Source organism: Chelonia mydas, chromosome 1, assembly GCF_015237465.2.
Source record: "Chelonia mydas isolate rCheMyd1 chromosome 1, rCheMyd1.pri.v2, whole genome shotgun sequence".
Classification (NCBI taxonomy): domain Eukaryota; kingdom Metazoa; phylum Chordata; order Testudines; family Cheloniidae; genus Chelonia; species Chelonia mydas.
The window spans coordinates 347,887,893-347,913,653 of record NC_057849.1 but is presented as its reverse complement, the minus strand read 5'-3'; the positions used below and the strand labels follow the sequence as shown (position 1 = coordinate 347,913,653).

The following is a 25,761-nucleotide window of genomic DNA, read 5'->3' as shown; positions in this document are numbered from 1 at the left end:
AGGGGCCGCTCGGAGGCGGGCACGGGGCGGCGGGGGCGCGGGCACGAGCGCGGGGCTGGCGCGTCGCCCTGGCGGGCCGGGGAGGGGAGGGGCCGGCGCGGGGGCTGGGCGCGGCCCCTGGTGTCCCGCGCCGCGCTCGGCGCCTCAGGCGCTGCTGGGCGGCCTCGGCCCGGGGTCCCTGCGGCGCGTGCGCAGCCCGGGGCCTCGCGCGCCGCGTCGCGTAGCAGCGGGGACGCGGCTGGGCCGGCTGGTGAGTGTCGGGCCGGGGCTCTGCCGAGAGGGGGCGGTCGGCGGGGCGCTGTCCCCGGCGGGGGGGGTGATCCGTGGGGCGCTGTCCCCGGCGGGGGGGGTGATCCGTGGGGCGCTGTCCCCGGCGGGGGGGTGATCCGTGGGGAGCTGTCCCCGGCGGGGGGGGGGTGATCGGTGGGGCGCTGTCCCCGGCGGGGGGGGGGGGAATAGATGCGGGGGATGATAGGTGGGAGAGCCAGGAGCTGTCCCCGGTGGTGTGTGTGGGGGGAATAGATGCGGGGGATGATAGGTGGGGTAGCCAGGAGCTGTCCCCGGTGGGGGGGGGGAATAGATGCGGGGGGTGATAGGTGGGGTAACCAGGAGCTGTCCCCCGTGGGGGCCGGGGTGATCGATGCGGGAGATGATAGGTGGGGTAACCAGGAGCTGTCCCCGGTGGGGGCCGGGGTGATCGATGCGGGGGATGATAGGTGGGGTAGCCAGGAGCTGTCCCCGGTGGGGGCTGGGGTGATCGATGCGGGGGATGATAGGTGGGGTAGCCAGGAGCTGTCCCCGGTGGGGGCCGGGGTGATCGATGCGGGGGATGATAGGTGGGGTAGCCAGGAGCTGTCCCCGGTGGGGGCTGGGGTGATCGATGCGGGAGATGATAGGTGGGGTAGCCAGGAGCTGTCCCCGGTGGGGGCTGGGGTGATCGATGCGGGGGATGATAGGTGGGGTAGCCAGGAGCTGTCCCCGGTGGGGGCTGGGGTGATCGATGCGGGAGATGATAGGTGGGAGAGCCAGGAGCTGTCCCCGGTGGGGGCTGGGGTGATCGATGCGGGGGATGATAGGTGGGGTAGCCAGGAGCTGTCCCCGGTGGGGGCCGGGGTGATCGATGCGGGGGATGATAGGTGGGGTAGCCAGGAGCTGTCCCCGGTGGGGGCTGGGGTGATCGATGCGGGAGATGATAGGTGGGGTAGCCAGGAGCTGTCCCCGGTGGGGGCAGGGGTGATCGATGCGGGAGATGATAGGTGGGGTAGCCAGGAGCTGTCCCCGGTGGGGGCCAGGGTGATCGATGCGGGAGATGATAGGTGGGGTAGCCAGGAGCTGTCCCCGGTGGGGGCTGGGGTGATCGATGCGGGAGATGATAGGTGGGGTAGCCAGGAGCTGTCCCCGGTGGGGGCTGGGGTGATCGATGCGGGGGATGATAGGTGGGGTAGCCAGGAGCTGTCCCCGGTGGGGGGGGGGGAATAGATGCGGGGGATGATAGGTGGGGTAGCCAGGAGCTGTCCCCGGTGGTGTGGGGGGGGGGGGGGAATAGATGTGGGGGATGATAGGTGGGAGAGCCAGGAGCTGTCCCCGGTGGGGTCCGGGGTGATCGATGCGGGGGATGATAGGTGGGAGAGCCAGGAGCTGTCCCCGGTGGTGTGTGTGGGGGGGGAATAGATGCGGGGGATGATAGGTGGGGTAGCCAGGAGCTGTCCCCGGTGGTGTGTGGGGGGGGGGAATAGATGCGGGGGATGATAGGTGGGGTAGCCAGGAGCTGTCCCCGGTGGGGGCCGGGGTGATCGATGCGGGGGATGATAGGTGGGGTAGCCAGGAGCTGTCCCCGGTGGGGGCCAGGGTGATCGATGCGGGGGATGATAGGTGGGGTAGCCAGGAGCTGTCCCCGGTGGGGGCCGGGGTGATCGATGCGGGGGATGATAGGTGGGAGAGCCAGGAGCTGTCCCCGGTGGTGTGTGTGGGGGGGAATAGATGCGGGGGATGATAGGTGGGGTAGCCAGGAGCTGTCCCCGGTGGTGTGTGTGGGGGGGAATAGATGCGGGGGATGATAGGTGGGGTAGCCAGGAGCTGTCCCCGGTGGGGGCCGGGGTGATCGATGCGGGGGATGATAGGTGGGAGAGCCAGGAGCTGTCCCCAGTGGTGTGTGTGTGGGGGGGGGAATAGATGTGGGGGATGATAGGTGGGAGAGCCAGGAGCTGTCCCCAGTGTGGGCCGGGGTGATCGATGCGGGAGATGATAGGTGGGAGAGCCAGGAGCTGTGGGCGATGTCAGGAGGCTCTGGATGGAGTGGTGCCTTTCCATTCCATTCGGGGTAGGTGTATCCACCACAGGGCTGGGGTCTGATCCAGCACAGCAGTTCTGTTGATCGTAACTGCTTTTTGACGGCTAGGAAGGAGACTGTAACACTATGAGCTTACCCTAGCTCTTTCTGAGGGGCTCAGAAAAGTAAAATCTTCCCCTTGGTCCCAGGAGAGGTGGCTTCTGTGCAGCTAGGGTGGAGGCAGCATGGCTAGAGATGCACCAGGGGGAGATTCCTGCAAGGAGCTGGACCAGACGAAGTATGATGCAGATGAGAATGTGAAGATTATCTGCCTGGGGGACAGCGCTGTGGGGAAATCCAAGTGAGTAACTGGCCCTTATTGCACGTGCCAGGAAGGCTCCAGCAGCATACAAGCTTGGCACTCCTCAACCAGTGTCTGGTCTCTGCCTCTCCGCTGCACAAAGCAGCAGCTCCAGTTATTGTTACCTCACAGTGGTTTATTAGCTGTGTCTGAGACCAACGGAGAGGCTGAATGTATAGGAGTTGGGGGGCCTATCTGTATCAGGGATGAGGAGGAAGAAGATAATAAGGTGATCAGGTAAGGACTAATGGGCCTGTGTCATTTCTCTACTTGCAGGTTAATGGAAAGGTTCCTCCTGGATGGATTGTATCCTTTGGGTTTTTCAGACCTCACCACTGTTTATTTTTGTTCTAGGGCCCAGGAGGGTACATGAAGGGGAAATGGTCTGTTTGAGGCCTTTTTGTTTAACCATGTTCTTCCCATCAGGGGCTCTCATCCCATCCTCAGCAGAGTTCTGTTTCCTAGCTTTCCCTGCCTGACCTAGACTCTCTTTATAGTACACTGATAAGCTAGCTAAATCCACACAGCACTTGGGAACTTATAACTTCTGTTCCTCCTCAGAAGGTCTTCCCCCCACTATCAACTACAGTATCTTCTTTAGAATTCCTTTCCTGAGCACTGCAGTGCTAGCAGCTGGTCCTGTGAGGCCTATAGGACTGTCATGGGCACTTCAACTACAGAGCTCCTACTCCCCACCTTAGGGCTTGTACACACTAGCACTTACTTCAAGATAACTTAAGTCACTCAGGGGTGTGGAAAAGCCTCCCCCTCCCCGAGCGATGTAAGTTACACTGACCTAAGCGCTAGTGTGGACAGTGCTATGTCGGTGGGAGACGCTCTCTCGCCCGCATAGCTGCCACCACTCGGGGAGATGTAGTAATCATGCCAATGGGAGTGCTCTCTCCCGTCAGCATAGAGCGTCGCACTAGCAGCACCACAGTGCTCGGTACAGCTGCGCCACTGTATTGATTCCAGTGTAGACTAACCCTTAGTTTGGGATTGAAAATCTGAGGCAAATTTGAATGACTGGCTTAGCTATGCTACACACTGCAGAGGAGCAGCTTGGTGACCCAGCTGCTGACTGCTTGCCCTAGCCCCCCTCAAGCAAGTTCCCCTCACAGGTGCTCTACTGAACATGAGATTGGTGTCTGGATAAGACTCACTTTTCAGCTCCTTAACCTATGCACAGCCGACCCCAGCAGCTCTCTACGTTTGCCTTGACACTCTACAAATACACAACCAATGTGGATGGGAAGAATATCCTTGTGGGTAAGCACCTCCTAGGAGACGAGCACATATCCTCCCTGTGAGTGCTGGGTACAGCCATGGGAAATCCCTGCTATGGCATCACTAAAGGACCTCTGTTGAGTCCAGGAATTCCTGTTCATCTCAACTGGATGTAAACTGAACCCAAATAAGGGCAATGGCAGTGTCCATGGTATCAGTGTCACTGTTGACCATTTTTGTAGAAACACTTGTGCTGTTTTTAGTTGTAGTTTTCATGCTGACAGTGTCCTTGGGGCTAAATAGGACACAAAGACAGTGCCTGCCTTGAGGAGCTTACAATCTCAAAGGCAGCAATAGGAAAACAGATCACACTGGGAAATTGAGACGAGAGAATGACCTTTGTTATTGCTATGAACTCCCAGTTTTGGGGTACTGCAGAAGAAATGAGTCTAAGAGGAATTTGAATGAGAACTTGGTGAACACAGGTTGGGAAATCATTTTGCACCTGAGGCAGCATGAAGAAGGCCCAGAGACAGAAGTGGGAGAAGGAATGAAAAGATCATTGAGGCTGGTACCATTGGTGGAGTGGAAGGGGTACGAGGGACATGTTAAGGGAAAAGTACTGTGATGTAGGCAGATGTGCAGTGACGCTGGACATTGGAGGAAAGGCCGAGGAATTTAAATTTAATGCAGTTGCAAAGAGGGAGCCAGCAAAGGGACCAAAAGGGATGATGAGGTCAGCTTGACAGGCAAGGAAGTTAATGTTATGGGCTGTATTTTGGATGGACTGGAGGGGCATGATGAAGGAATCATGGAAGCCACCGAGGATAAGCCTGCTGTAATCAGGATGGGAGGTGACTGAAGCCTCACAGGTGTTTTAGCTTTTGGGACCAAAAAGAAGAGCTGGATTTTCAATATATTGTGCAGGAAAAAGCAGTGAGATTTGGATGAGAGAGGAGAGGGAGAGGTCAGTAAGGCTGGGCGACAGGATGGTGGTGGTGTCATCAGAAATGGGAAACGTTACTAATGTGCTTCTCCAGTGGGGCAGGAACTGTGTGAGAACCTTAGAATACGGTTACAAACGACTCAGTGTTCTGTCCTGTTTTGGCCATGTCATAGCAGTGAAGCTGGTGGCACTTCAGTCCTCTTTCTGATCTCTCTGACTCCAGAGTGTTTGGTCTCTTGCCTGTACCGGTCATGGGGTGGAATCTCATGATTCTTCTGTTCTTAGATGGTATCCTGGTACACTGACCCATGAACACCAAACCCTTATCATCTTGCTGGCCAGACTCAGTTTCAGGAACCTGTGTGCTTCCTACCTTCAGGACCCTGTGAAAAGCAATATTGACCAACAGCTTTCTTAAAACCAATTGTTTTGATTTAGCAGTTGGAATGAAGTACAGCGTATACCACTTACCAGCAGCCTCTCATTTCCCAGCAAGAAGTTGCTATTATCCAGAAGTTGCCAATAACCAAAAGGCAGGTTTACAGGGCTGCAGCCAGGAATGAAGTGCTGGGACATGCTGAGCCTGGGCCCCCAGCGCCAGGGCAGGATGCAACCCTGAGAGCACCAGGAGAGGCATCATGCAGGCCCCTAGCATTCCTGCTCCCCCTGGAAAGCATCTGGACCACAACCCGCATCCCAGCTGCTGCCCTGCCTGTAGCTCCCCCTTCCAGCCTGCAGCACCATGGGAGAGGAGGCTGTGGGGGTAGTCTGTGGGCAGGAGAGAGTGTGGCAGCAGCCTAGATGCTGGGGCTTTCCGCAGGGATGCTGGGGGCTCATGGGACTGCACTGTACCTCTTCCTGCATTCTCCCTCTCCCTGGGCTTGTCATATCCCAGTGCTTCCATACCTGGCTGCAGCCCCAAAAACCTGCCTATGACTGGGTCTTTCCATGGAGAATGAGGGCGCTGGAGTGTGCTGAGCCCAGGCCCCCAGTGCCAAGACAGGGCACAGCCTAGACAGTGCAGGAAGAAGTACTGTGCAGCCCCATGGGCCCCCAACATCCCTTCCCCCTGTGGAAAGCCCTGGCATTCAGGCTGCAGCCCATCTCCATGCTGCTGCCCTGTCTGCAGCCTACCCTCCCAGCCTCTCCTCCCACTTTGCAGCGCCAGGATTCCTGCGTTATCTCCTGTGTGGCTGCTGGGTCTCCACCCGTGGGGGAGGCTCCATGGCAAAGAAGAAAAGTTGTCAATAAGCAGCATGACAGTTGCAAATATCTGAGTCCAGTTAACTTTATGCTTAATGGGATAGGATCAGCTTCCAGCAAAATGTTGCTAATAACCAAAAATTGTCAGTATCAGGATTGTTAATAACCAGCCTCTACTGTGTTAGAGAAAAGGGGATTTTAAAACAACAAAGAGCCTACACACACATTACACATATAGTCTCATCAATAATAATAATCATCCCCAGAAGGGACCATTGCATTCATCTAGTCTGGCCTCCTATATATAGTACAGTCCACAGAACTCCCCCTGCCCACCCTAAAAATTCCTAGAGCAGATATTTTAGAAAAACATCCAATCTTGATTTTAAAATTGCCAGTGATGAAGAATTCATCATAGCCCGTGGTAAATTGTTCCAGTGATTAATTACTCTTATAATTAAAAATGTATGCTTTATTTCCAGTCTGAATTTGTCCAGATTCAGCCTCCAGCCCTTGGATCATGTTATACCTTTCTCTACTAGGCTGAAGAGCCTATTAAGTATTTGTTCTCTACGCAGGTACTTATAGACTCTAGTCAAGTCACCTCTTCACCTCCTTTTAGTTGAGTCTATCATTTTAAGGCATGTTTTCTCATCTTTTAATCATTCTCATGGCTCTTCTTTGAATGTTCTCTAATTCACCAACATCCTTCTTGAATTGTAAACACCAGAAATAAACACAGTACTCTAGCAGTGGTCGGGGGGAGGGATAGCTCAGTGGTTTGAGCATTGGCCTGCTAAACACAGGGTTGTGAGTTCAATCCTTGAGGGGGCCGTTTAGGGATCTGGGCCAAAAATTAGGGATTGGTCCTGCTTTGAGCAGGGGGTTGGACGAGATGACCTCCTGAGGTCCCTTCCCACCCTGATATTCTATGATTCTCTGATATCAGTTCCAAATACAGAGGTAAAATAACCTCTCTGCTCCTACTCAACATTCCCCTGTTCCCAGGATCGCATTAGCCCTTTTGGAAACAGAGTTATACCTGGAGCTCATGTTCAGCTCATTATCCACCAGGAACCTCAAATCTGTTTCAGAATCACTTCCTTCACTTCCATCACTAGAGTCCCCCATCCTGTGAATATGGCCTACAGTCATTGTTCCCAGGTGTATACATTTACATTTAGGCATATTAAAACTCATATTGTTGGCTTGCACCCAGTTTACCAAGCAATCTAGATTGCTCCGCATCAGTGACCTGTCCTTTTAATTATTTAATTATTTGCCGCTCCCCCAGTTTTTGTGTCATTTGCAAATTTTATCAGTGATGATTTTGTTTCTTTCAGGTCATTGATAAAGATGTTAAATAGTATAAGGCCAAGAACCGATCCCTGTGGGAGCCCACTGCGCAATAATAATCCCCTGTTTATAGTTCATAGAATCATAGAATATCAGGGGTGGAAGGGACCTCAGGAGGTCATCTAGTCCAACCCCCTGCTCAAAGCAGGACCAATCCCCAATCAAATCATCCCAGCCAAGGCTTTGTCAAGCCTGACCTTAAAAACTTCCAAGGAAGGAGATTCTACCACCTCCCTAGGTAACCCATTCCAGTGTTTCACCACCCTCCTAGTGAAAAAGTTTTTCCTAATATCCAACCTAAACCTCCCCCACTGCAACTTGAGACCATTACTCCTTGTCCTGTCCTCTTCTACCACTGAGAATAGTCTAGAACCATCCTCTCTGGAACCACCTCTCAGGTAGTTGAAAGCAGCTATCAAATCCCCCCTCGTTCTTCTCTTCCGCAGACTAAACAATCCCAGTTCCCTCAGCCTCTCCTCATAAGTCATGTGTTCCAGACCCCTAATCATTTTTGTTGCCCTTCGCTGGACTCTCTCCAATTTATCCACATCCTTCTTGTAGTGTGGGGCCCAAAACTGGACACAGTACTCCAAATGAGGCCTCACCAATGTCGAATAGAGGGGAACGATCACGTCCCTCGATCTGCTCGCTATGCCCCTACTTATACATCCCAAAATGCCATTGGCCTTCTTGGCAACAAGGGCACACAGCTGACTCATATCCAGCTTCTCGTCCACTGTCACCCCTAGGTCCTTTTCCGCAGAACTGCTGCCTAGCCATTCGGTCCCTAGTCTGTAGCTGTGCATTGGGTTCTTCCGTCCTAAGTGCAGGACCCTGCACTTATCCTTATTGAACTTCATCAGGTTTCTTTTGGCCCAATCCTCCAATTTGTCTAGGTCCCTCTGTATCCTATCCCTGCCCTCCAGCGTATCTACCACTCCTCCCAGTTTAGTATCATCCGCAAATTTGCTGAGAGTGCAATCCACACCATCCTCCAGATCATTTATGAAGATATTGAACAAAACCGGCCCCAGGACCGACCCCTGGGGCACTCCACTTGACACCGGCTGCCAACTAGACATGGAGCCATTGATCACTACCCGTTGAGCCCGACAATCTAGCCAACTTTCTACCCACCTTATAGTGCATTCATCCAGCCCATACTTCTTTAACTTGCTGACAAGAATACTGTGGGATCTCAGTTTTGATAGATAGATGATTGATAGATCTCAGTTTACATTCTGAGATCTATCAATCAGCGAGTTTTTAATCCATTTAATTTCACACTTCACTACAAGCTAAATTAGACAGACTCTTCTTTTCTGTTACAGTAACAGAACAGAATCTACTAACATTCTCCTAGCAAAGCCCAGATCCTTCTGTGTGTATTTTTTCTTCCCTCTGTTCTCTAAGAGAAGCTGGTTTAAGAAAGCCCACACCTTCTCTGTGGGTGTCTGGGCCCAATTACCATTTTACTCACTATTTTCTTTGTTTCAGGACTCAGGTGCAACATTTCCTGATACTTGAGGCCTTGTCTGCACTTGAAAGTTTTATTACTAAAATTATTTTGGTTAAAGTTGTGATTTTATATTTAACCAAAATAGTTATATTAGTAAAAGCCACAGTGTGGATGCAATTATACCAATAGACAGTTGACCTTACCCGTTTTAATTACAGTAGAACCTCAGAGTTACGAACACCAGAGTTACAAACTGACCGGTCAACCACACACCTCATTTGGAACTGGAAGTACCCAATCAGACAGCAGCAGAGACCCCCAAACCCCAAAAAAAGGCCAAAACAGTACAGTGCTGTGTTAAAGATAAACTACTAAAAAAAAATAAAGGGAAAGTTAAAAAAAGATTTGACAAGGTAAGGAAACTGTTTCTGTGCTTGTTTCATTTAAATTAAGATGGTTAAAAGCAGCATTTTTCTTCTGCATAGTAAAGTTTCAAAGCTGTATTACATCAATGTTCAGTTCTAAATTTTTAAAAGAACAATCATAACATTATGTTCAGAATTACAAACATTTCAGAGTTATGAACAACCTCCATTCCCAAGGTGTTCATAACTCTGAGGTTCTACTGTATTCCACTGTTCCTTTCGTGGTGTGAAGTACTTATGTACCAGTATAACAGCATCTACACTAGAAAAGTTGTACTGGTATTTATAGCAGAGCCCAACTCTGCTATAGTTAAGGTTGAGCATCGCTTCCTGTTTAAAGGTGGACCATTTTAAGTATTCTAAAATCCATATGATGAGTTGGGTTGTTTTGAAATGTATAGTGCTTTATTGGGGTGCTGGATGGTGTTAGTAGTCCAAAGGTGGGGTCATTTGAGCAGGGGGTTTCTGAGCTATCAACCTCTTAAAAACCCATAATTTCACAAAAACATCTTGTTCTTCTAATTATTTTTTGCACACACATGGGGCTCAAACTGTAGAACACAAGAGCTGCCATAGTGGGTCAGACCTTGGTCCATCTGGCCAGCATCCTGTCTCTGACAGTGGTCCGTAGTAGAGCTTCAGGGGGGAGTGAACAAAACAGGGCAATTATGGAGTGATCCACCCCTGTCTTCCACGCCTGGCTTCGGGCAGTCAGAGATTTAGGGTTGCACAAAGCACATGGTTGCATTCCCGACCATCCTGGCTAATAGCCATTGATGTACCTTTCTGTCATGAACTTACCCAGTTCTGTTTTGAACCAATTATACTTTGGTCATCAGAATGTCCCATGGCAATGAGTGCCACAGGTTAGTTGTGTGAAAAAGTACTTCCTCTTGTTTGTATTAAACCTGCTGCCTATAAATTTCATTACGTGACCCCTATTTTTGTATTGTGTTGAGAGGGTAAATAACACTTCTCTCTATTCATTTTGTCTACACCATTCATAATTTTATAGACCTCTGTCATATGCTCCCTTGATTCTCTCTTTTCTAAGCTGAACAGCCCTAATCTTTGTAGTCTCCCCTCTTATGGAAGCTGTTCCATATACTTGATCATCTTTGTTGTCTTTGTCTCACCCTTGTCCAGTTCCACTGTCTTCTTTTAGAGATGGGGTGACCTGAACTGGACACAGGTGTGGATTTATATAGTGGCATTGGGCCTAAGGGGGGATATGATAGAGGTCTATAAAATCATGATTTGTGTGGAGAAAGTGAATAAGGAAGTGGTGTTTACCCCTTCACGTAACAAAAGAACAAAGGTTCCCCAATGAAATTAATAGGCAAAAAGTTTAAAACAAACATTAGTAAGTACTTCTTCACCACACACAGTCAACCTATGGAACTCATTGCCAGGTGGTGATGTGAAGGCCAAAACTATAACTGGGTTCAAAAAAGAGTTAGATAAGTTCATGGAGAATAGGTCCATTAATGGCTGTTAGCCAAGATGGTCAGGGATGCAGCCCCATGCTCTTGGTGTCCCTAAATCTCTGACTGCCAGAAGCTGGGACTGGATGACAGGGGATAGATCACTTGATAAGTGCCCTGTTCTATTCATTCCCTCTAAAACGTCTGGCACTGGCCACTGTCAGAAAGATGGAATACTGAACTAGCTGGACCATTGGTTTGACTCAGTGTGGCCATTTTTATGTTCTTTCTGTCTTATTTTCTATCCTATTCCTAATAGTTTTAACATACAGTTAGTCTTTTTGACCACTGCTGTGCATTGAGTGGAAGATTTCAGAGAACTATTCACAATGACTCCAAGATTTCTTTCTTTGGTGGTAAGAGCTAATTAAGAACCCATTCTTGTGTATGTATATTTGGGATTTTTTTTCACTGTACATTACTTTGTCCTTATCAATTTGAATTTCATCTGCCATTTTCTTGCTCAGTCACCCAGTTTTGTGAGATCCCTTTGTAACTCCTCACAGTCTGCTTTGAACGTATCTATCTTGAATAATTTTGAACTTTTCCACCTCACTGTTCATCCTTTTTTCCAAATCATTAATCAATATGTTGAACAGCACAGGTCCCTGTACAGATCCTTGGGATCCTTGTGGGGGTGTGAGTCCCTCTTCCTGTCCCCCACGTGAGCTAGGATCTGGGAGGCCCTTCCATACTGAGAGAGGAGTCTGAAGCCCTTTACCTGCCTTCCCCCCCCAGCTCTTTTAAGGGTTGTCCCTCCCTGCCCCCCATGTATAGCCCTCTCCCTGACCCCCATGTGTGGCTTGATCAGGGGGTCTGAGCCCCTTATCTTCCCCCTCCATGGAACCAGATTGCTGAGCAAGCATCTGAGGGTCCTGCCCCCCTGAGGGCCTCTAAACCCCTTTCCATGCTGGTATGCTAAATGCTTGAGAAAGGAGAATGAGAACTCCCACTGAGATGAATGGAGCAGTTCACGTCTCTCGGATCTATTGTTTCTGGTTGTATTCCTCTTCATGGAGTGTTCGTATTCAGCTGAGCCTCCTATGCTGTGAATGGGTGCGTAGAACCCTTCTTTGTGCACTAGGGACAGATCTGGGTTAGGAACTTCACATGTCGACTCTCCTGCCTGTCCCTACCTCCAGCTGGTACACACTCTCCGCACAATCCTACCACCTGCCCATGGTCCTTCTAGCCTTAACAGAGGCATGGATGGCAAGAAGGAGGGAAAGATGGGGGGGTATGTGAGTAGCCATAGCAATGGGTGTGATGTTGGAGGAGTTGGAGCAGTGTCCAAACTGTGAGGATGGGAAGAGGAGGGGCAGGGGAGTCTGAGCAGCTGGAGGCAATATGGAGAGGTTAGAGACGGTGGAGGGTGTTGGTACAATGCAGGAAATAATGGAGTGGAAAGGAGGGGGTTGGAGCTGTGCAGTGGGGGAAGTTGGTGAGGCTACACTTCTTCCCCTTCCTCTTACACTTCACAGCAGAGTCTTAGTCTGTGAGGCACTCAGTAGTTTGGGACCTGGCTACTTCAGAGACCACCTTACCCTCCATGCCTCTGCAGCCACAGGGACACTGCAGGTGAACAGAGCCACATTTAGGCTGCCCAGGGAGGATGACAGCCAGGGTCCTGGCATGGAGAATGCTCTGTGGACCACCCTGCTAAAAAAGATCACGCTGCCATTGTTGAGATCACCCCAATCTGTTTAGGTTTGGATCCCACAATCATCCCTGTACTATCTGAGTACTTCTCACCTTATTTTCTTTAGCTTTTGCACCCATGCCATGCCTTGTTTTTCTGTGTTTTTTTTAAATCCAGTTTACACAGAACTTTTTGCACTACTGTATTTAAACTGATGCCAACTGTCTCTGCTGGGGTGTTGCACAGGCACATCTAAACCCCACGTATAGCGAGAGCCTGTGTTCGTAAACTGGTCAGGGAATGTCTCAGTCTGTCATGGCAAAGGCTCGTATCAGTAGACATACAGGAGAGGGCTGAACTCTGGGGTTGGGTTATGAAGGGGTTGGAAGTTCTTTCCTGTCATGGCATGCTGAACTTGCTGGTTTGTGCCTTTCAGACTTCTGGGACACAGCCGGACAGGAGAGGTTCCAGAGTATGCATGCATCCTATTACCACAAGGCCCATGCTTGTATCATGGTAAGGGCATTCTTCTACCTGTGGCTTTCACTCTGTGTTTGTAGAGGATTCCTGGCTGGTAACAGAACCTGTTTGGTATTCATCCTACACATTATCTTTAATAATGTTACCCCAAGTACAGGCTCTTGAGGCCAGAGTGTCTGAACTGGAGGAGCTAAGTGAGACAGAGAGGGACACAAGAGGAGACTTTCCAGGACACAGCAGAGTGGTCCCACCCCCAGCCTCTGTGCTGCTGAGGAATATGGAAGTCTTGGGGAAGGAGAACGTCAAACTGGAGCAGATGGAAATGATCCTGTAGTGGGGACCCTCCTTTCAGATGATGCCATGGTATCTTCTCACACTGAGGATATCTCTATGTGGGAGGGGACCCCAGTTATTGGAAGAGACTGGTAATAGTAATGGGGGATTCAATTATTAGAAATATATATAGTTGGGTTTGCGATGACCAGGAGAACCGCATGGTAAATTGCATGCTGGGTGCAAAAGCTGCAGATCTTTCGAGACATCTAGACAGACTTATGTGCAGTGCTAGGGAGGAGCTGGTGGTCATGGTACAGGCGGGTACCAATGACATAGGGAAAGGTAGGAGAAAGGTTCTGGAGGTCAAATTTAGGCTATCAGATAGGAGATAAAAGTCTAGGACTTCCATGGTAGCATTGTCTGAAATGCTTCCAGTTCTAGGCACAGAACCAGATAGACAGGCAGCACTGTAGGGTCTCAATGCATGGATCAGACAATGATGTAGAGATGAAGGGTTTAGATTTATTAGGAACTGTGGAACCTTTTAGGAAAGGAGGAGCCTATATGGGAAGGATGGGCTCCCCCTAAATCAAAATGGAACCAGATTGCTGGCACTTAAAATTAAAAAGGTCATACAGGAATTTTTAAACAAAGGGCTGGGGAAAGCTGAAAGGTGCGGAGGAGAACATGGTGCAGACAGAGACATTCCTTAGGGGAGAATCTATTAATGGGGATTCTCTATGTCCTACAAAAGAAGTTGATAAAGTATAGGTAGAAGCTTAAGAGAAACAGTCAAATGAAAGAGTCCCACTCGGTTACATCACATGAAGGCGGACAATTAAATATTGTCAAATTTTATAAGTGCCTATATACAAATGAAAGAAGTCTAAATACTAAAATGGGTGAACTTGAATGCCTCGTATTAAATGAGGATATTGATATCACAGAAACTTGATGGAATGATGATAATCAATGGGACAGGGTAATACCAGAGTGCAAAATATAAAGGAATGACAGAGTAGGTCAGGCTGGTTGGGGAATGGCACTATATGTGAAAGAAACCACAGAGTCAAATGTAGTAAAAATCATAAATCAATCAAACAGCCGTAGAAGTTCTATGGATAGTAATTCCATGCTTGAATAGTAAGAGTATAGCAGTAGGAATATACTATCGACCACCTGACCACAGTGGTGATGGTGATTATGAAATGCTAAGGGACATTAGAGAGGCTATAAAAGTTGAAAAGTTAATAATAATAGGGGATTCTAACTATCCCCATATTGACATGTCACCTCAAGATGGGATGCAGAAATTACATTTCTAGACACTATGAATGGCTGCTTCTTGGAGCAGCTAGTCCTGGAACCCACAAAGGCAGAGCCAATTCTCGATTTAGTGGCACACAGGATCTGGTCCAATGGGTGAATATAGCTAAACCACTCAGTAATAGCGACCGTAATGTAATTAAATTTAACATCCTTGTGCGGGGCAAAATACCAAAGAAGCCCATCCCGTAGCATTTAACTTCAGAAAGGGGAACTACACAAAAATGAGGAAGCTAGTTAAAAGAAAATGAAAAGGAACAGTCACAAGAGTGCAATGCCTGCAAGCTGCATGGAAACTTTTAAAAAACACCATAATAGAGGCTAAAATTAAATGTACACCCCCAATAAAAAAATAGTAAGAGGAACAAAAAAATGCCACCCTGGCTAAACAGCAGAGTAAAAGAAGCGGTTGGAGGCAAACAGGCATCCTTTGAAAAGTAGAAGTCAAATCCTACGGAGGAAAAGAGAAAGGAGCATAAACTCTGGCAAGTCAGGCGTAAAAGTATAATTACACAGGCCAAAAAAGAATTTGAGCACCAACTAGCAAAAGACTTTAAACTATAGCAAAAAATACTTTTAAATACCTCCGAAGCAGGAAGCCTGCCAAACGATCAGTGGGGCCACTAGACAATCAAGGTGCTAAAGGAGCACTCAAGGAAGACAAGGCCATTGCAGAAAAGCTAAATGAATTCTTTGCATCTGTCTTCACTGCAGATGATGTAAAGGAGATTCCCACATCTGAGCCATTCTTTTCAGGTGACAAATCTGAGGAACTGTCCCAGACTGAGGTGTTGAGAGAGGAGGTTTTGGCACAAATTGATAAACAGTAGTAGTAAGTCCCCAGGAACAGATGGGAGTCACCCAAGACTTCTAAAGGAACTCAAATAAGAAATTGCAGAACTACTAACTGTGGAATGCAACCTACCGCTTAAATCAGCCTCTGTACCAGATGACTGGACGATAGCTAATGTGATGCCAATTTTTAAGAAAGGCTCCAGGGGCAATCCCAGCAATTACAGGCCAGTAATCCTAACTTCAGTACTAAGCAAATTGGTTGCAACTATAGTAAAGAACAGAATTATCAGACACATAGATGATGATATGTTGCGGAACAGTCAACACGGCTTTTGTAAAGGGAAATCATGCCTCACCAATTTATTAGAATTCTTTGTGGGCATCAACAAATTTGTGGACAAGGGTGATCCAGTTGATGCAGTGTACTTGGACTTTCAGAAAGCCTTTGACAGGATCCCCCACCAAAGGCTCTTAAGCAAAATAAGCTGTTAGGGGATAAGAGGAAGGTCCTCTCATGGATCAGGGACTGATTAAAAGACAGGAAACAAAGGGTAGGAATAAATGACCAGTTTTCACAGTGGAGACAGATAAATAGTGGGGTTCTCCAGAGATCTGTACTGGGACCAGTGCTGTTCAACATATTCATAAATGATCTGGGAAAAGGAGTAAACGGTGAGGTGGCAGGGTTTACAGATGTTACAGTATTATTCAAGATAGTTATGTCCAAGGCGGATTACCACAAATTACAAAGGAATCTCAAAAAACTGGGTGACTGGGCAACAAAGTGGCAGATGAAATTCAGTGTTCATAAACACAAAGTAGGGAACACTGGAAAACATAATCCCAACTGTACATACAAAATGATGCAGTCTAAATTAGCTGTTACCACTCAAGGAAGATCTTGGAATCGTTGTGGATAGTTCTCTGAAAATATCTGCTCAGTGTGCAGCGTCAGTGAAAAAAGCAAACAGAATCATTAGGAAGGGGATAGATAATAAGATGGAAAATATCAAAATGCCACTATATAAGTCCATGTTGCACCCGTACCTAGAATACTGCGTGCAGTTCAGGTCACCCCCATCTCAAAAAAGATATATTAGAATTGGAAAAGATAGAGAGAAAAGTAACAAAAATGATTAGGGGTATGGAACAGCTTCCAGATGAGGAGAAATTAAAAAGACTCGGACTGTTCAGTTTGGAAAGGAGACAACTAAGTGGGGATATGAGGTTTTTAAGGTCAGGCTTGACAAAGCCCTGGCTGGGATGATTTAGTTGGAGATTGGTCCTGCTTTGAGCAGTGGGTTGGACTAGATGGCCTCCTGAGGTCCCTTCCAACCCTGGTATTCTATGATTCTATGTTATGGTAGATGTTGATAAAATCATGACTGGTGTGGAGAAAGTGAATAAGGAAGTGTTATGTACCCCTTCACATAACACATGGACCAGATGTCACCTGATGAAATTAATAGGCAGCAGGCTTAAAACACACGAAAGGACGTACTTCTTCACACACTGCACAGTCAACCTGAGGAACCCATTGCCAGAGGATGTTGTGAAGGCCAAAAGTATAACTGGGTTCAAAAAAGAGTTAGATACGTTCATGGAAGATAGGTTCATCAGTGGCTATTAGCCAAGATGGTCAGAGATGCAACCCCATGCTCTGGGTATCCCTAAGCCCTTGACCGCCAGATGCTGGAACTGGAAAACAGGATGGCTCACTCGATAATTACCTTGTTCTTTTCACTCGCTCTGAAACATCTGGCACTGGCCACTGTCAGAAGACAAGATATTGAGCTAGATCAGGGATCTCAAACTCAGATCACCACGAGGGCCACATGAGGACTAGTACCTTGGCCCGAGGGCCGCATCACTGAAACCTTTTCGTACAACCCTTCAAAAGTATAGTCAAAAATGAAGAGTAATATAGTATGCTATTAAAAGTCAATGTATTAACTTTTTTAAAACTGTAATGCGAAGAGGGGTTTTAATAAAATATAAATACCTGTAACTATTCCTTATGTGGTCAGTAATACTGATGATGATCTACGGTAACAGTCTATCAATGTAGCTGTAATGGCAGGAACTTTTTAAAGTAACTATTCATACAAAATACGTTGTCACTTTTAACAAACATTCTTCCCAACTACTCACAGCAAAGAATCATACATGCTGAATGTCTAGTCCATGAGGCCCCGCCCCTGCCCCGCCTCTTCCCACTCCTTCCCGGCACCCATTCCAACCCCTTCCCCAAAGTCCCCGCCCCAACTCCGCCCCTTCCCTGCCCCTATTCCAACCCCTTCCCCAAATCCCCGCCCTGGCCCTGCCTTTTCTCCAGCTCCACCCCTGAGCACGCCGCGTCCCCCCTCCCTTCTGGAAAGTCCTAAGCGCCACCAAACAGCTCTTTGGTGGCAGGAAGCGCTGGGAGGTAGGCGGAGAAGTGGGGACGCGGCGCGTTGGGGGAGGTGCGGGGGGGGGGTGAGGGGAGCTTGGCTGCCAGTGGAGCTGGCACCTATGGCAGGCCACAGAAAATAACTTGGCGGGTCGCATGCAGCCCGCGGCCCGCGTGTTTGAGACCCTGAGCTAGATGGACCTTTAGTCTGACCCAGTACGGCCATTCTTATGTTCTTATGTAGTGCTGTAAATATTTCCTTTCCTTGCTTGCTGTTAACATTCCTTCCTCTACTGTTCTCCTGTCCCTTCTCCCGTCATTGTTTACCTTTAGCTCCTTTCATCTTTCCTCATAACTCCGTTCCTCAACCCCTTTGTATTTATTTTGTTCTCTCAACTCTGTCCAATTCATCAACAGCTTTCCAGTAATATCATGCCTAGAACAGAATGCACTTTTCCTGGTGCAGTCACATCAAAGCCATATAGGGAGGTCTGACCCTTTGTTGCTTTGTGACTCGATACCTTGGAGCATGCAGCACAAAGCTGCATTGGTCTATTATGCAGGATTATTACATTGCAAATTCATGTCCCATTTGCTGCCTCCTCTCATTGCCCTTGTCTTTCAGCCATTGCTGCTTCCCATTGCTGGAGTTTCCTGCCCTTTCCAGGCTTTAATCTCTTTACTCTCCTCTGTCCACACGGTTATTCTCAGCTCCTCCTAACTTAGCATCATTTGTAAACTTCATTAACATGTTGCTGACCCCCTTGTTTAGCTCATTAATGAAGTTGTAAATCAGACTGGGGCTGACACCTATCCTTACAGGGCACATTAGAGCCTTCCCCACCCTCATTATTGTTAAGGGTGAGTATCCTCAGCATTATACAAGGCAGGATGTGCAGAGAGATCAAGAGGCTGATGATAGCTTAGTGCAGGGAGAGGGGCTGGGGTTTTTTTAATGGCTTCATGATAGTTTGCCATTTACCATAGCCTCTGTTTTACCGCCTTCCTGCCAGTTGTCAGCCCCTATGCTGGTGTCTGGTCTAAGCCAATTGTATTTAATTCTGACAGTGATGTTCCATGGGATGCTGTATCAAACATTTTGATCCAATCTAAATAATCTCCCTTCAGCATCTTCCCTTCAGGGACTAACTCTGCAATTCTGTGTGTTTAAAAAGAAAGGCAGTGATTTTGCATGGTGGGTTTTGCAAATATTCAGTGCAGCGGGTTGCTCAGGGACTGTCCCGCTGCAGGCCTGGTGACAGGTGGCTCTTCCTTGGCAGGTGTTTGATGTGCAGAGGAAGGTCACCTACAAGAACCTGAATAACTGGTACAAGGAGCTGAGAGAGTTCCGCCCAGAGATCCCCTGCATCGTGGTGGCCAACAAAATTGATGGTGAGTGTTTCTGCCTCTTAGCCTTTCAGTGCTGTGGGATGGACCTTTTGTGACATGGCTGAAGGAAGTGACCACCTGGCTGGTCTCAAGGGCTTCTTGGAGATGGACTCCACAGATCATATTTTACTAGATAAAGTGCTGGCCTTTTATAGCATGTTTTTGCCTCTTGACTTTGTTTTGCTCAGAAAAAGAAACTGAAAACACAAATTTGTTTTCAGCACAGACATAAATATATAGCACGGGTAGCTGAGCCCTGGCCTGATATCACCCAGTCTCCTTCCAATCTCCTCCCGCTCCCTGAACAGCAGCTTGCACCACACTGGCCAGCTGGCAGAGCCCTCTTAGCTCACCAGGTTCCCTGACATTGTTCCAGTTTATAGTCTGTATTGTGGAAGTAGCCAGAGGCCCCATCCAGATCAGGCCCCTTTGTGCAGGGTGCTGCGCAAACATAGGGTGAGACTGTCCCTGTCCCAAAGAGATTTCAGTCTGCTTTGAGACGAGAAGCAACAAGTGAGCGTGACAAACAGTGGAAGAGCAGCAGAGGGAGGGCAAAGGTGATGGTTCTGTGACAACACCGGTACGCTGCAAGTGTACCACTGTTAGCAATAGTGAGAAACGTTTGAAAGACATCCCTAGCACAGACAGAGCCATGCAGACCTGGGAGCTGGGACAGATGATAAGTAATGCTCTGTTGTTTACACTGCACCAGATGTCCCCCCATGAGGTAAGAGTCCGTGTCAGGGTCCCTCTGTGGAAAGCCTTGACCAGCAACAAAAGGTCCTTTTCCATCACGTACTTCCTTGCTAACTGTTAGTTTAGCCTGCCACCCTTTGCAGGTTCCTCTAGTTGTCAGAAGGCACCATCCAAACCATGCGCTGCATGAAGGGGGCTTGCCAGCGAGAGATGCCCCCACGAAGGTTGCATGGACTTCTTCTGTATGCTGTCCCAGGGCATGCTTGGCCTGCTACCAGCAGTGATGGCTCAACAACTGCTTCTCCTTTCCTCCTTCAGCGGATTTGAAAATGACTCAGAAAAGCTTCAACTTTGCCCGGAAGTTCAATCTGCCCTTCTATTTTGTCTCAGCTGCAGATGGCACCAACGTAGTGAAGGTAAAGCTTGGCTATGTGAGATGGGACTGGTGCAAGGCGGCATGGGGAGGTGAGAAGGAGCAGGCATTCTTTGGGAGACAGGATGTTTCGCTGGCTGCTTCCCAGGTGTGGGTGGGGGGTCCCGTAGCTGGGGGGTTATCTCATGGCTGGTTTCTCTAGGGTGCTGTAGGGTGGGTGGAAAAGTCCTGTGGGTTCGTCTGGGGTTGGGCATCCTAGACGCACCTCTCATTCCCAGAGTGACAAGTGCCCCTCCTTTCTCCTCAGCTCTTCAGTGATGCTATCAAACTGGCTGTCGCGTACAAACAGAATTCAGGGGATTTTATGGATGAGGTCATGCGGGAGCTGGAGGTAAGAGTGCCCTGCCTGAAGCTCCCCTCCCTCTCCTTAGTGAGTTGCCAGCACCACACGCCTTCCCTCACCAGGAAAAAGCCCCCAGTCCCAGTGCAGAGTGGGGTGAGGTGGGGCCTGTGTTAGGAGCGTCGTGGGGATCCCATAATGCCCCAGTCCCAGCTTAGAGTGGGGTGAAGTGTGGCCTGTGTTGGGAGCATTGTGGGGTCCTGTACAGACAGTCCCAGATTAGGGGTGAGGGGATGAGGTGCTGTGCTGGGAGTGCCATGGTGGGGTGGGAAATGGCTGGTTCCCATTTGCTTCTCACCATTCCCCCATCCTGCTCCCTTCCAGAACTTTGAGCTGCAGAAAAAGCGGGAGGACTCAGATAAAGAGGAGAACTACGCCGAGGAGAAGCCCCCATCCACCTGAGCCCAGGCCTCAGACCAACCTTGTACTGCTCCCTATTGCCCCAGCTTCTTCATGGTTAGTTAGAACCATCACTCTCTGCCTGGGGAGAGCAGATTTCTCATGCACTGGCCATGCTGGGAGGCTCTGGCTGGGACCATCCCTCCCTGGGAGGGAGACTGTTTGGGCCTGATCTTCCTGGCCTGGGCCCCATCCTCCTGAGCATCCGGGATGCAGAAGGGACAAGAATACATGTGACTACTGCCTGCCGCTCTGGCAGGGAAGGGGGGCATTTTCTGTGGTGTTGGGCACTGCCTGCCCTGCAGGGAAAGGTCCTGCCCAGGTGTCTATTAGCGGAGCCCAGACTGAGGAAACCAACACTAAAGGACTTTTTTACAAAGCGTTGAGCCTGGGTCCTTCCTGCACCGGACCATGTTCAAATAGCAGCCCTTCCCACTGCTGTTTCAACCCAGCCAGCTCTACCTCTCACCCCTCCCTGACCCCACTCACCGTAGCAGCCCAACCACTCCACCCCAATGCTTCTCTGGCTCTGTGTGCCACCCTTCTCCAACCACACTGTCCCAACCCACTGTGAGCCATCCCTCCCCTTCCTCGCTCCACCGTTCTAGCCCAGCTGGTTGTGTGCAGCCTCTGCTCCTGGGTGGTTCTGGGCATGGCATAAGAGGTTGAATAGAACAGAGGCAGAGCTGGCTGTGTTGTGGGCACCGTTTTACTTCTGCTGTGAGGTAAGCTCTCAGTCTCCATCCACAAGGACGACAGGCAGGATGGGAGCCGGATGCTGGTACAGAGTCCTCTAGAGCAGTGGGCAAAGCGTCAGAAATGGCCACTGTCCATCTCAGCCTCCGCTGTGCTCTGCTCCCCTCCCTTCTCAAGTCCCCTTTCCCTTCAGGCCCTGTAGGAACTCGTTGAGCTTCCTGAAGAAGTCAGACAGACTGCTCTGGGCTGACGGGCAGGGGCCTGTCCTTGTTCTGGGCCTGGGCCTGACTTTCCCCAAGATCCAGTCATGAAAGTGCTGAGTGGAGCTGTAGACCCCCGGCCTCTGTGCCTTGGCGCAGCCCAGCCCCCAGCTGGTGACTCCAATAACCCAGAAGCGCTTTGACCTTTCCTTTGTGCACATGAGGGGGCCACCGCTGTCGCCCTGCAGCAGAGGAGAGAGGTCTGAGGCACAGCCAGCTCATCACTGGTGGGTCAGGCTTGGCAGTAGGGCTGACTCCTTCTTGGAAGAGGCTTAAGGACACACAACTCGTCCCTCTGGCATCCACCACTGGGAGACAGTTGTCAGCTAGAGCTCAGAGGAAGGGGGCTCACCCCCAAGGCCTGCCTAGCGTTGGCAAAGCCCTAGCACGTGTTCCAAAGGGGGATGATCTTGCAGTGCCCCCCACCCCTGGGAATGGACTGTCTAGGAGCTGCAGCCAGCGCTTCCCCCATCAGGAGTCCGCTGCATTTCTGTGTTAGCTCATAGCTGGTTTGGTGAGTGCTGAGCAGTCAGCTTCCTCCTCTTCCTCCTCCCATACAGAGCCCTCTTGGGTACCACACCTCTGAACGCAGCCACTACGCATCGGCGCTATGGCATGGAGGCCTCACTCCCTGCCCCGTGTGCTAAGGCACAGGGCCTTCCTCCCAGCTCTGCGTACCAAATTCAGGGTATCTGCCTCACTGGCCCTGAGGAGTAGCTGTGCTCTTAATCCTAAGAGCTCCTGACCCAGATTGGATCTCTGAGTCATTGACGTGAGAGATAAAAACCGCTGACTGGGCCCCTCCAGTCCATTCCTGTGGATGGTTTCCTGTGGCCTGTTCCCTAGGGCAGCGTTTCCCAAACGGTGTTCCGTGGCACACTGGTGTTCCGCACGATGGGAATAGGTGTTCCGTGAAAGAATCTAGAATTTAATTTTGACTCTTGCACTTGATTTTTGTACTACTTTATACACGCTTTCCAGTTAGAAAGTGTTAGTTCCAGTTATTTTACATTTGTATTTTTGCTTTGTTTTATGAAATAAAATATATTGGAGCATAAATAACGCCATTTTTATTTGAAAACCAAACGACTACAAAATAATATTATAAGTGTTCCGTAATCGGCTAAAAAGTGTTCCGTGGCCAGAAAAGTTTGGGAAACGCTGCCCTAGTGTCCTGGCCAGTTCCATTGCTGAGGACACTTAAATGGGACTCTTCCCACTTCCTTTGGGAGACTGCCACAGCCCAGTGCAGCTCATCGTGGGCTCTACAATCCCCCTCCTTTTGCATAGCATCCCTGGGGCTTTACACCCCTAATACAATGACAGAGAGAGAAAAGCAAAGATTACCTACGAGATGGGCAAATGGAAGGAGTTCTGGCAGCAGGCAGACAGAGGAGAAGGCTCCCACACCACCAGGTAGAGAGAGGCCAGTGCTGGACAAGCAGAAGGACAGAGGCATGGGGCATGGGTTTTAAAATGGGGTGGGGCAGTTTGGAAGGGACTGGGCACCAGCGGAGGAGCCTGGGGATGGGTGAGGAGGAAAGATGTGGTTCCACTTTCTTTTGTATGCCAGAAACAGCGTTGTCTGGGACTGAAGGAGACCGTAGACAAGGGTGCTGAAACTGTTCAGGTCGGAGGAGGGGGAGGCAGAACCCCGGGTCAGGATATTGGAGGAAGTGGAGGCAGGGTCCCAGGTGAGGATTCCAGCAGAGCAGGGGGTAGTGAGAGTTCTAGGCGGGGATCCCAGAAGAGAGGGTGTGAGGCCACAGCACAAGCATTTGAGCAGAGCTGGGGAGGACTCTGCAGTGAGAGGGCTCCAGCCTGCGTACCTGGCAGCTGTCGATGCCTCCTTGCTCGTACCCTGCACACAGGTTGTTGCTGGCGATGGCCCCGTTGTACCAGCGGCTGCTGTTACAGGTCGTGATGTCAATGAGATGCACCTTGGCCTCCTGCAGGATGTCGGCTGTTTCCAGGGCTGCAGGGACATGAAGAATATTTACTGCACAGCTCTTAGCCCTATCTCCCGTTCCCCAATGCGCCACATGGGTGTGCCCCTCCCCCAGAGCCTAACCTTCACTCTGCTCCCACACTTTTGTGGGAGGTGGTTTTGCTCATGCATCTCCTCCTCCTCCTCCCTTGCCTGGGCAGGTGAGGTTTGGATCCAGCCCTTGGTGGGCACAAGCCCTTGGCTCAGTGAGGTGTGTGGGGCACTGGCACCGTCAGGAGGGGCAGCTGCTGTCTTTTCACGGCAGCAGAGGCCTAGACCTTCAGTGCAGCCAGATCCCAGTAGTCCCAGCTGAGGTCAGGTGCCCAGTTAGAGTTAACAGGGAGCCTGGGGCTCTCACATGTCTCCTGCGTGACTCCCCAGCCGCTGATGTAGCAGTGGGACAGGTTCGACACCTCCGCCATGGCACTGGGCAGGCAGGCGGGCTGTGCGTAGTCATTGCACTCGATGGGCTGCTCGAGCTCCAGCAGAGCGATGTCATTGCTCTCCATGCGCGGCTCGTAGCGCTCGTGCAGCACCACCTGTTTGATGGAGCGCACCTGGGCCTCGGGGCCACGCTGGGATAGCTGGGACGCACCGACCACAACACGCCACTGCGGGAGCAGCCTGGAGAGCAGAACGGGAGTCAGTCCCAGGGCGGAGGTGGGAGGGGATAGAGCAGTTCCTCTCCCGGCCAGTGCAGGGCCGCAGAGAGCTGCACTGTAGCTGGGTGCATTGCACTGCCCTACTGTCTGAGGCAAGGAGAGGGCACGGCAGCAGGGAACCGGGTACAGAGACACAATAGGGCAGCGTGTTCTCCAGCATGCTCTCACCTTGGGACAAGCTGTCAGCCAGTGCCCATGCACACCAGGCTCAGCCTAGGGTGTGTTGATGCCTGGCCAGGGAACAGTGCCAGTCTGTGGAATAGGCCGTGGTGCCCAGCTGTCTCGCCCCATAAGGATCAGCCCCATGGCATGGCCAGTTCCATGGCATTGCCCAGATGCCCTTCTGGCTTGCAAGTGCTGGGAGTACATGGAAGAGTGGGTGGGTGGCCTGAGCTGCTGACTCCCTGCCTGGGCTGTGAGGGCACCCCTCCCGCAAGGTCGCACGTCTCACCTTCTCTTGGCTTTGAAGCAGTGAGCGGCTGTGAGGACCCAGCGGGGGCTGACGAGGGACCCGCCACAGGAATGCCGGGGGCCCATTCGGGTGGGGATCTGGATGCTGACAAGCCAGGGCCAGGCCCCCGGCAGAGCATCTACGCCACCCACGATCCGCATCCCGCCGTAGCCAGACGCCAGGGGGCGGCGCCCACAGACTGCACTGGAGACAGAGGAGCGTCACTGCCCCGTTGGCAGTGGCCTGACAAGGCAGCAGGGATTTGACACTTACCGTGGGGCTGACCTTTGCCTCCGGCTGGTTCTATCTCACGCCCAGGTCTTGCCAGGCATCTTCTGTGTCAGGCCACCTGCCTCTCCCTGGACACAGCCCGAGGGAAGCAGCAGGGCCTAGGAGCCCAGTGTGTTATCCACCCCATGTGAGATGGCCCATGGGATTGATATGCCAGGGCCTCATTGCTAACCCATGAGGCACCGATGTCACCTGACCCTGGGCGTGACCCTGGGAAGGGGCAGGAATCCCTGTCATTCAGGACGGCCTCATGTGGGGGGGGCCAATGCCCTTCGGTGCTTGGGAAGGGCCCCATCAGGGCCCCTCTCAGTAGTTCCTCTCATGGCCCAGGTGTCACTTACTCGCAGCTGCCCTTCGTGCTGTGCATGGGCCAGACCAGGGTGTGGAACAGGAGGAGGGAGAGAAGCCGCATCTTCCACCGGAGCACCAGGCAACTGCATCTACGAGACGTGTCTCATCACTCGTGACACCATAAACCAAGTCCAGGGCCGCCGTCCAATCGGTGACTGGCCAGTATGACAT

The 25,761-nt window shown here is 50.6% G+C and overlaps 2 protein-coding genes across 7 annotated transcripts; one reads left to right on the top strand and one right to left on the bottom strand.

Annotated features, from left to right (window-relative positions):
- The first annotated feature begins 44 nt into the window (after positions 1-44).
- RABL2B (RAB, member of RAS oncogene family like 2B) lies at positions 45-22,907 on the top strand. Of its 6 annotated transcripts, XR_006283620.1 has the most exons (10): positions 62-250; positions 2,479-2,630; positions 2,907-2,936; positions 3,820-3,899; positions 12,806-12,885; positions 18,916-19,027; positions 20,039-20,136; positions 20,401-20,484; positions 20,818-20,976; positions 21,046-22,907. XR_006283620.1 is itself a non-coding variant. In XM_037889515.2 (9 exons), the coding sequence occupies exons 2-9, from the start codon at positions 2,515-2,517 to the stop codon at positions 20,893-20,895; spliced, it is 678 nt and encodes a 225-aa protein (XP_037745443.1). In that variant the 5' UTR covers positions 61-250; positions 2,482-2,514; the 3' UTR covers positions 20,896-22,907. The 6 variants fall into 6 exon arrangements, 5 of the variants coding, with proteins under 5 accessions (XP_043378005.1, XP_037745443.1, XP_043377997.1 ...); XM_037889515.2 differs by having other exon boundaries at positions 61-250; positions 2,482-2,630; positions 20,818-22,907; XM_043522062.1 differs by lacking the exon at positions 62-250 and adding an exon at positions 2,217-2,320 and having other exon boundaries at positions 20,818-22,907.
- On the bottom strand, positions 21,761-25,761 carry ACR (acrosin). The gene is given in 6 exon segments (XM_027829022.3): positions 21,761-22,030; positions 23,678-23,823; positions 24,194-24,459; positions 24,949-25,152; positions 25,581-25,692; positions 25,695-25,761. Coding segments are annotated over 6 exon segments (1,065 nt in total).